General features: G+C 33.9%; 1 protein-coding gene across 1 annotated transcript; it reads left to right on the top strand.

The window, feature by feature from the left end:
• Positions 1-567: 567 nt before the first annotated feature.
• On the top strand, positions 568-8,156 carry LOC126655913 (LRR receptor kinase BAK1-like). The gene is made up of 12 exons (XM_050350282.2): positions 568-775; positions 866-1,012; positions 1,875-2,007; positions 2,115-2,186; positions 3,430-3,573; positions 4,571-4,642; positions 4,744-4,815; positions 4,898-5,010; positions 5,403-5,534; positions 5,612-5,953; positions 6,819-7,213; positions 7,677-8,156. Exons 2-12 carry the CDS (start codon positions 904-906, stop codon positions 7,989-7,991), a joined length of 1,899 nt encoding a protein of 632 aa, XP_050206239.1. The 5' UTR covers positions 568-775; positions 866-903; the 3' UTR covers positions 7,992-8,156.
• Positions 8,157-9,418: the final 1,262 nt, after the last annotated feature.

Here is a 9,418-nt window from a genome sequence, read left to right as displayed (position 1 = left end):
ATTGTTAAGTTTAAGAATTATTTGTTGGGTGTATAATTTGAAAAAAGAAATGTGGGTAATGATGGAAATTAATAGCATAGTATTTGACTAATTGGTTAGTAAACTCGGTAAAGTAACCCCTTTCAAATTTCAAAAGTAAGTGATTAAACGACATTGTCGTTTACCATGGCTGAAACTCAGCAACTTCACGCCGGGCTTCGATGCTCACACCTCCGACTCTCGATTTGCCGACGGCAGCCATGGCTCAAGCCTACCCTAGCCTGAACGTGGTTCCACCCCTGTTTGAGGGTAGAGGCGAAAAATAAAGACAATGTCAAATGTATATATGACTTTTTTTTAGATCAGGGTATAAACGAAAAAAATTACAGGTGGATTTTTTAAGTAATTAAGGCAACAAAAATAGATAGAAAGGGTAATTAATTAGCAATTATCATAAAATTGTAGACAAACCATGCGTGGGTAGATAAAAAAAATTGAGTGAAACCAAGGTGGCACAACAATGGACCCCACTTTCGAAACCCTTTCCGTTGGCTAGCTTTGACTCGGGACCACCACGGTCCGCTCGAACTCACTGGACTACTGCACGCCACCTTCTCTCTTCCAACTCCATCATCAACAATAAAGCACTGAACAAAAAAGAATCCATTTTTCTATTTTTATTCCACAAAAGTACCCCCCTAAAGTTTCACATTTTGACACAATTTTTCAAAGAATCTTTCTCACTCAACATAAATCCAATCTACCCAATTTTGTTATTTTCTCTTTTAATTAATGGGTTAGTGTTTTTGTTGTTAGTGATGGGTTTTATTTTTTAGGTGTAAAAATTTGAGCTTTAATTTGTTGTTTTTTTGTTGGTTAAATGAAGTTCCAAGATACAGCCTTTTCTGATGTGGGTTTGCATGGATGACCAATTTTTCAAGCTTGATGGACATAAAAGCTACTGGGTTTTGGAATTTGGTGTGGATCATCTTGGTTCTGCACCCTTTTTCAAGGATCTCTGCAAATATGGAAGGTTCTTCACTTTTTAATTATTTTTGTCTTTAATTTTAATTGGCACTTTTGGAATTTTGTAGTTCTCTAATTTCTTTGATATTGTCATATTTTATGAGCTCAATTAGAGTAGCTGTGAGTGATTTTGTGATAATATGTTGTCATTTTCTGATAATGACTGCTATAACATGATTAGATCAGCTTTCATAAGTTAAATTAATATGTTAAGTTGTTATTATTTGAATTTTTTTTAGTGTCCTTTTCCATTGATATCATATACATTATGCTCATTATTTTGCTTTTCATTTATTTTTATTGTTTCTCTTCAACAATGGCATCTTTTTTCAAAGGGTAAATGCTTATAATGGGAAGTTCTGCACAGATGGTAACTTATTTTTTCTTGGTATGGTGATACTGTTCTTTCACTTAGTCTAACAAAAGTTCACTTTTCTGACTGGTGAAGTGCTATATTCTCTTGCATTTCACCCTCATAGATAAAGATTCTAGTGAAATTAGATTAAAGTTGGAGTAGTAGCAACTCATTTGTCTTCACTTTTCATCAAGTAATCAACTTTTTCGAGACATGAATTACTGGAAGAAACTCTACCGGTTTCTTTAATATAACCATCTTTACGGGGGGATACGTATTTGTGTCGGAAGTTCATATTATTGGTAGGCTGCGATTTGTTAATTTTTTTAAACGCGTTGCTGAGTTTAAGCTTAACATGTTCAGCTTACTGTTCCATATAAATCGTGCAGTCATGTAATTTGATTTTAGAATGTTACAGCTTCTTTTATTTTATGCTGTAACAAATTACAACTTGTAGTATGCTACTTTCTACAAATTTCTGTTTTTGATCAAAGATGTTTGCATGTGGAAGCAGGCGATGCTTTGCATAACCTCCGAACAAATTTACAAGATCCTAACAATGTGCTGCAGAGCTGGGATCCTACCCTTGTTAACCCCTGCACCTGGTTTCATGTTACTTGTAACAATGAAAATAGTGTTATTAGAGTGTAAGCAACTTTTCATTGGAAGTACTTCTTTTGATTTTTTGGCATTTTCTGTAAGTTTTTATATCTATTATCAGATGTTGAAGCTAATTTCTTTTATTGTTATGCAGTGACCTTGGCAATGCAGCACTATCTGGTCAACTAGTTCCACAACTTGGCCAACTTAAGAATTTACAATACCTGTAAGTCATATTTAACATCTTACACTCTGTTCAATTAGATATCACGTCTTATAATACTGCTAACTCTCTTCTTTCGCAATGACATTTCCCAATTTAATTTTTTCTCCTAAGGATAAAGATGTTTTTGTATGTTTCAGTCTTTCTGGTTATTCACTACTGAAATCTTGATATTGAGTTTGTTCTTTTATATACTAATAACAATTTTTTGAAATTAATTCTTCTGAGTATAGCCAAACGTCAATAGTAGCTAAGTATCTATTTATAAACTTTTTGAAACTTGTGAGTTGGCAACGCATAGTAATAGGTTAGACTTTGTAAAATGTCTTCTTCCTAGTAAGAGAGGGAAATATAGGGGCGAAAAATGGCAAACAACCATGAGTGAATTTAGGTTTCTAGGCAAAGTTAGCACTATGCAAGTGTTCTCTCTCGCTTTTGTCAATTTTGTTTGACTTGAAGTTGTAAATGGAGGACCTTGAAACCTTTTTAGCCTAAGCTTAATGATGCAAAACCAATGCATTAATAAGGAGCAATAAGTTTCAGTGACTTTAAGTTTGGAGATAACTATGGTTCTAGACAATTAATCTTCCGATTGGCTGATGTGTGATACTAATACAATGAAACTAAAGCTATTTATTATATTTGTTGCATTTTCTCAAGTCTTCAAATGTAGAACAATTACAGCACCAAATGATGATTAATTTACTATTGTTAAAAATACTGAAGACAATTTTTTGTTTCTATGCTTTCTCATGATTGGCAGCTATTACTGTTCATCTAAGTAGTCTGAGTAGTTAAGTCTGCACATATGAGTTTTGTGTCCTTGTTACACGATTACTGCATAGCCGGAAGTGCAGATAGAAATCCTTGTTGCTTGGACCAAGAAGAGATGAAACGAGCTCAATAATTCATTAAAAACACATAGATGATTACTACTTTATGGATCCGTTTTACTGGATCTAATTGCCTACTTTCCCAATCATGCGCTGCTTAAACATAGAAGCTTTAGTTTGGGTTTGTGCGCTGATTAGTGAAGTCTATACCTTGTTAAAGTCCTAGTCAACCACAGTGTAAGAAAGTGGTCATATGCTTTGCACTCACATTCACACATGACATGCTTTATTTGGTTTTGCCTATTGGAAATAGGCACAGAATTCTTTGGTTCTGGCTGACCTATTTTATTGGTGCACCTTGTTGTATCAAACACTTCCATTCATGAATTATGGTTAATCTTGTCTTGTGGCAGAGAACTCTATGGAAACAACATAAGTGGGCCAATTCCTAGTGATCTTGGGAATTTAACAAACTTGGTGAGCTTGGATCTTTACTTGAACAGTTTCACTGGTCCTATTCCAGATACATTGAGCAAACTGACGAAACTGCGTTTCCTGTATGAATATACTTCCTTTACCTTAACTATGCAATTTCTTTCTTTCTTTTTTTAGATGTGCTTCTTTTTTGTTTCCCTGAAAGAACTTATTTATCATTGAACTTGCCACGATGCTTAATCTTGTTAATGAACATCTAAGAGCATAATCTTGGTAAACATTAGTCATAAACAATACTGTAAAGGAGGCCTTTAAACATTTTATTTGTTCATTTTTAGAGATTTGAGGTAAATTTGGAGTCCTCTCCTTTGTTTGCATTAAAATAGATTCCTTTTTTATGATACTCTGATAATTTGATGTTTGCTCTCATATCTGTCTCTAAATTAAGGTTTAGATACTCTACAAGAATGATAAAGCTGAAAAAATAACGGACTATTTGCTAGTTATTATGGAGCATCTGCATACAGGAATATTCTAGAAATTTGGTGGACCTAGAACTATAGAAAGTTGGAACAAATAGATTTCAAGGGCTGATTCGATGTCTATAACTTCTTTTTTTTTTCCTTTAATTACACTCTAATGACAATATAACAGCTGTTAGGGAAGGACCTACTGACATTCATATTTAACAGGTTTCATATTAATGATTTGTTGTCAATTAGACTTTTTTCTAAATGGTATCACTTAGCATTATTGGAAAAAGCATTATCATAGTCGGTAAGATGCATCATCATTCAAAGTTCGAAGGGAAATTTTAGTACATAATTGCTTGGAAATGCTAAGCAAGGTGCAAGTTATTATATGAGTAATTACAATAGATCTTTAAGCCAGAATGGTATAATTTTTGAATTGAATTTTGTCATCTGTTACGGTGGAGATTCTGTTTTATAACTGCTACTGAGGTCAGTTGGTCTTTCTGTTTTCTTAGACTTAAATACAGTTTTAACTTAGATTAGTATCTCTTGGCTGTGTAATATGTCTGTTAAATGCTGCAGGATCTGTACCTATATTAAGAATGGAACTTAACATTAAATTTTTTATGTCTCTGTGTAAGGATAGTCGACTCAACAACAATAGCCTGTCAGGTCAAATACCTATGTCCTTGATTAATATAACTGCACTGCAAGTCTTGTAAGTACCATATAAACTCAACTTTATTTACTTCCCTACATCCGCCAGTTTCATCTTCTTTATAATGGTATAATATTAATATTAAATAATGTCGGTGGCAGGGACTTATCAAACAATCGTCTATCAGGACCCGTGCCCGACAACGGATCTTTTTCACTGTTTACCCCCATCAGGTTTTCTTGCTTATAATCAAAACTATGAATTTTCTTTGACTAATATGGACCAGTTAGTTATTTTCTGATTGGCCTTTTGCAGTTTTGCAAATAACCTGGCTCTATGTGGGCCAGTTACTGGAAAGCCTTGTCCCGGATCTCCGCCATTTGCTCCGCCACCACCATTTGTTCCAACATCCACTGCCCCCTATCCAGGTAGTCCCCTATGCCAATCATGTGGAAGAAAGAACCTAGTCTTATTCTTTTGGTATTGAGTGATGCAATATTCCCATAGCCCAAATTTTCTTGTTGCTTGGACGTAATATGATATTCCAAGGATAAGCATGTAAAGACATTGCTGAATTCAAAAAAAGAAAAAGAAAAGGAAAGGCATTACAGAATCTACTGTTTCGCTTCAAGCTGTACACTGACCAATGCATAAAAAGCATTAGACAATGCAATGGAGTTGAATATTCTTTCCGATTTTTGCCTACCGATGCTAGCTTGATAGGAAATGGAATTTACATGTGAAATTGATTTAAGTGAGTTCCAAATGCTGGGTTGAGTTCTATAACAATGAGAGGATGATAATTATATAATGATTTCAGGAGAAAATAGCCCCACTGGAGCAATTGCTGGGGGAGTGGCTGCTGGTGCTGCTTTACTGTTTGCTGCTCCTGCTATTTGGTTTGCATATTGGAAGAGAAGGAAGCCACCAGATCATTTCTTTGACGTACCTGGTTGGTTTCATGTTCAAAGTAGATTAGCTGCAAAATCTGCAACTAGAATTTGATTTTGACTTTCGTTTTTTTTTCAGGTGAGGAAGATCCTGAACTTCACTTGGGACAGCTTAAAAGGTTTTCCCTGCGAGAACTTCAAGTTGCAACAGATACTTTTACCAATAAGAACATTCTGGGCAGGGGTGGATTTGGTAAGGTGTACAAAGGACGCTTGGCTGATGGCACATTGGTGGCAGTAAAAAGACTTAAAGAGGAGCGAACACCAGGAGGAGAATTGCAATTTCAAACAGAAGTTGAAATGATCAGCATGGCTGTCCATCGGAATCTCCTTCGGCTGCGTGGATTTTGCATGACACCAACTGAACGACTGCTTGTTTATCCATACATGGCTAATGGAAGCGTTGCATCATGTCTAAGAGGTACTGCTTGTTAGCTTGATTTTGGTACCGTTGGTCTTTTATTATCAAAACTTGCCATGTTAATGCATCCTGTTTCTTTATATACGCTCGAAAGAAGAGAAAAAACTGTTTACTAAAAGTATAAACTATTCTTTAAGGCACCGTTTGGATTGAGGGTTTTTACAATCCATGGATTTTAGCAAAATCGATGGATTTTAAATCAATGGAATTTAAATCCATAGATTTTAAAATTCCATCGTTTGGATTGAATATAAAATCAATGGATTTTTAATATTATTTATGGAAAATAATAAATAGTACAACAATCCATCATCTATAAAAAATGGTGGATTTGGACTTTCCCACCTAGTAAGTGGGAAATCAAAACCCTCAAAAATGATGGATTGTAGAAAATGAGGGAATTTATAAATCCATGGATTCTATTAATTTTTTTTCTAGACAAACGATGGATTTTGTCCAAATCCATGGATTGTTTAGAATCCATCGTTTAGAATCCATCAATCCAAACGGTGCCTAAGTGATTGATTAGAGCAAAATTGATATCTTTGTTCAAAAAGGATCCTTTTTCTCAAGCAAAATTTTATCATCACTATCCTATCAACCACTCGACCCATTAGCCTTATCCCGTTTGTATTAGTTCACTCTTTGTTTTGTAATATTTTTACTAAACTTAAACACTGAAACATGTGAAATTTACCTTGCAAAATGTTTATGGAACAATGCCAAAGAGATCCTTTTGGTTTCTGCTGGCTCATGCCTCTGCTGTCTTACACAGAGAATAACTAAAATCAAATTTTATAACAGAAGTATTCCTTTGCTATGTACAAATGGAGGACAAATGATCTTTTTTCTTTCATTTGTATAGAACGTCCCCCATCAGAACCCCCTCTTGACTGGCCAACAAGGAAGAGAATTGCATTAGGGTCTGCAAGAGGCCTTTCTTATTTACATGATCATTGTGATCCAAAGATTATTCATCGTGATGTGAAAGCTGCAAATATATTATTGGACGAGGAGTTTGAGGCCGTTGTTGGCGACTTTGGGTTGGCTAAACTCATGGACTATAAAGATACCCATGTAACAACTGCTGTACGGGGGACAATTGGTCATATAGCTCCAGAGTATCTCTCTACTGGAAAATCATCAGAGAAGACTGATGTTTTTGGTTACGGGATCATGCTTTTAGAGCTAATCACTGGGCAGAGAGCATTTGATCTTGCAAGGCTCGCAAATGATGATGATGTTATGCTGCTCGATTGGGTAATGCACTCAGTGCTTTCCTTCCTATGTATTATTTATCAGATGAATTCTTATCTAATTTTGTCTGCATGAATCAATTTAATATTCTTATGCATTCATCATCCAGTGATGGATATTATATGATCAGTATTAGAATGAACAATGCTAATATTATAGTATTGACTTGTGCTAATTCATGTTTGATGTTTCATTACTTTCATTTCCTATTAAGTTTTTTCACTTTTCTTTATTGTTCAACTATGTTGTACTGAAATAAAAAGTAACAAAACGGTGAAACACAATTTCTTACAATTTTTTTTATAAATACAAAGTCTTGGAATTTTAGAGGCATTTCCTGAAATGGAAACAAAATGCCGAAATATAGATCTCGATAATGTGACTTAAAGTCAAAAGAAATTTCATTATGTTGACGTCTCATTTAGTATTACTTGCATGGTTGCTCACATATCCGCATGTTTTGCAGGTTAAAGCCCTTCTAAAAGAGAAGAAGTTGGAAATGCTTGTTGATCCAGACCTGCAAACCAATTATGTGGACACTGAAGTAGAACAGCTAATCCAAGTAGCATTGCTCTGCACCCAAAGCTCCCCAATGGAGCGGCCTAAGATGGCCGAGGTTGTGAGAATGCTCGAAGGTGATGGGTTGGCTGAAAGATGGGAAGAGTGGCAAAAGGTAGAGGTAGTTCGTCAAGAGAACGATTTAGCTCCATCCCGAAGCTCTGAATGGATCCTCGACTCCACTGAGAACCTCCATGCCGTGGAATTGTCAGGTCCGAGATAAGAGAAAACTACTAATTTACTATTTTTTACTCATATTTTGTCCGAATGTATTATGTGAATTACGTTTTGTGCATTTATTGTACGTATAGATTGCTCTTGTGCTCTTTCTAATTTTTGTAAGATGGACTTAGATTATATATTTAGACTTCAACATCAGAAATTTGTATGTCCTCAGTGTTCTTTCTTTCATTTTTTAAGATAACCCCATAGTGCACTTTTATATTAGTACTACTCATCATGGGAGGCTTTTATGTTGTGCAATTATCCACTTTATAAATTTAAAATTTTAAGCTATATCATTAATATAAAATTTAGGGTTAATGTCAAAAAAAATCACGAACTTTACACGTTTTTTTATTTTAATCACGTAGTTTAAATTTTTTCATTTTCAATGCACAAACTATTATTTTTTTCTCAAATTTATACACAACGCTGAGGTGACACTTGTTCATCGGTGTAAAATGACCTCCACCTCAGCGAATTACACCAATAGAGCCGTGACACCTCAACACCGTGTATGAATTTGAGAAAAAATGGTAGTTTGTGCATGAAAGTGAGAAAATCTAAACGGCGTGATTAAAATGAAAAAACGTGTAATCTTAAAATCTAATAACATAGTTTTGCCCACCTTGCTATTTTATCTTATCTACCTTTAATTTTACATTATATCCACTTTTGCGAAATTATATATAGAATAAATATCACTTAATATTTTGTTCACCTTAAAAATTTCCCGAGTCCCCGACTTGATACAATAAGCATTACGCCATGTATAGATACGCATAATAATATACATGCATATATTGTTTGATTTAGAAAATTGATAAATAAAAGTTAATAAATAGAAAAGATAATGGTATTTTTAAAAATAGGCCTAATGTCTTAAAAAAACCCCGACCTTTTAGCCCCTTTTCAATCATACCCCGACGTTGAAAATTTGTCAATTTTACCCTATTTTGTATTTTTGTGTTTCAATTGTACCCTGAAAAATTAAATTAACGTCTTTTGCGTTTGGAAATTTGTTTAAAACATTCTCCATGTCTCACATATATTAATTGTATATTTTTAAAATTTATTTAAATTTAGTTAAATTAATTAAGAATTTAAATTAGTGTTAATTTGATTATGGTTTTTAGTTAGTTTTTAAAAATAAAGGACTTATTTGTACTTTTTTGAATAAAAAAGAATTTAATTTCATGTTTAGACTTAATTAATTGAATGATTTCATCATTTAAGTAAAAAAATTAACAAAAATTAAAATATTGGGGTACAATTGAAAACGGAAAATTCAAAAGTGGGTAAAATTGACAAATTTTCAACGTCGGGGTGGAATTGAAAAAAAGTTTAAAGATGAGGGGTTTTTGAGTAATTAGGCCTTAAAAAAATGATGTTAGACATTAGAGTAAATTTAAAGGTTTCATATTTGAA

Source organism: Mercurialis annua, linkage group LG7 (assembly GCF_937616625.2).
Source record: "Mercurialis annua linkage group LG7, ddMerAnnu1.2, whole genome shotgun sequence".
In the NCBI taxonomy this organism is placed as follows: domain Eukaryota; kingdom Viridiplantae; phylum Streptophyta; class Magnoliopsida; order Malpighiales; family Euphorbiaceae; genus Mercurialis; species Mercurialis annua.
The sequence above is the reverse complement of the archived record's forward strand: the minus strand, read 5'-3'. Positions and strand labels throughout refer to the sequence as shown.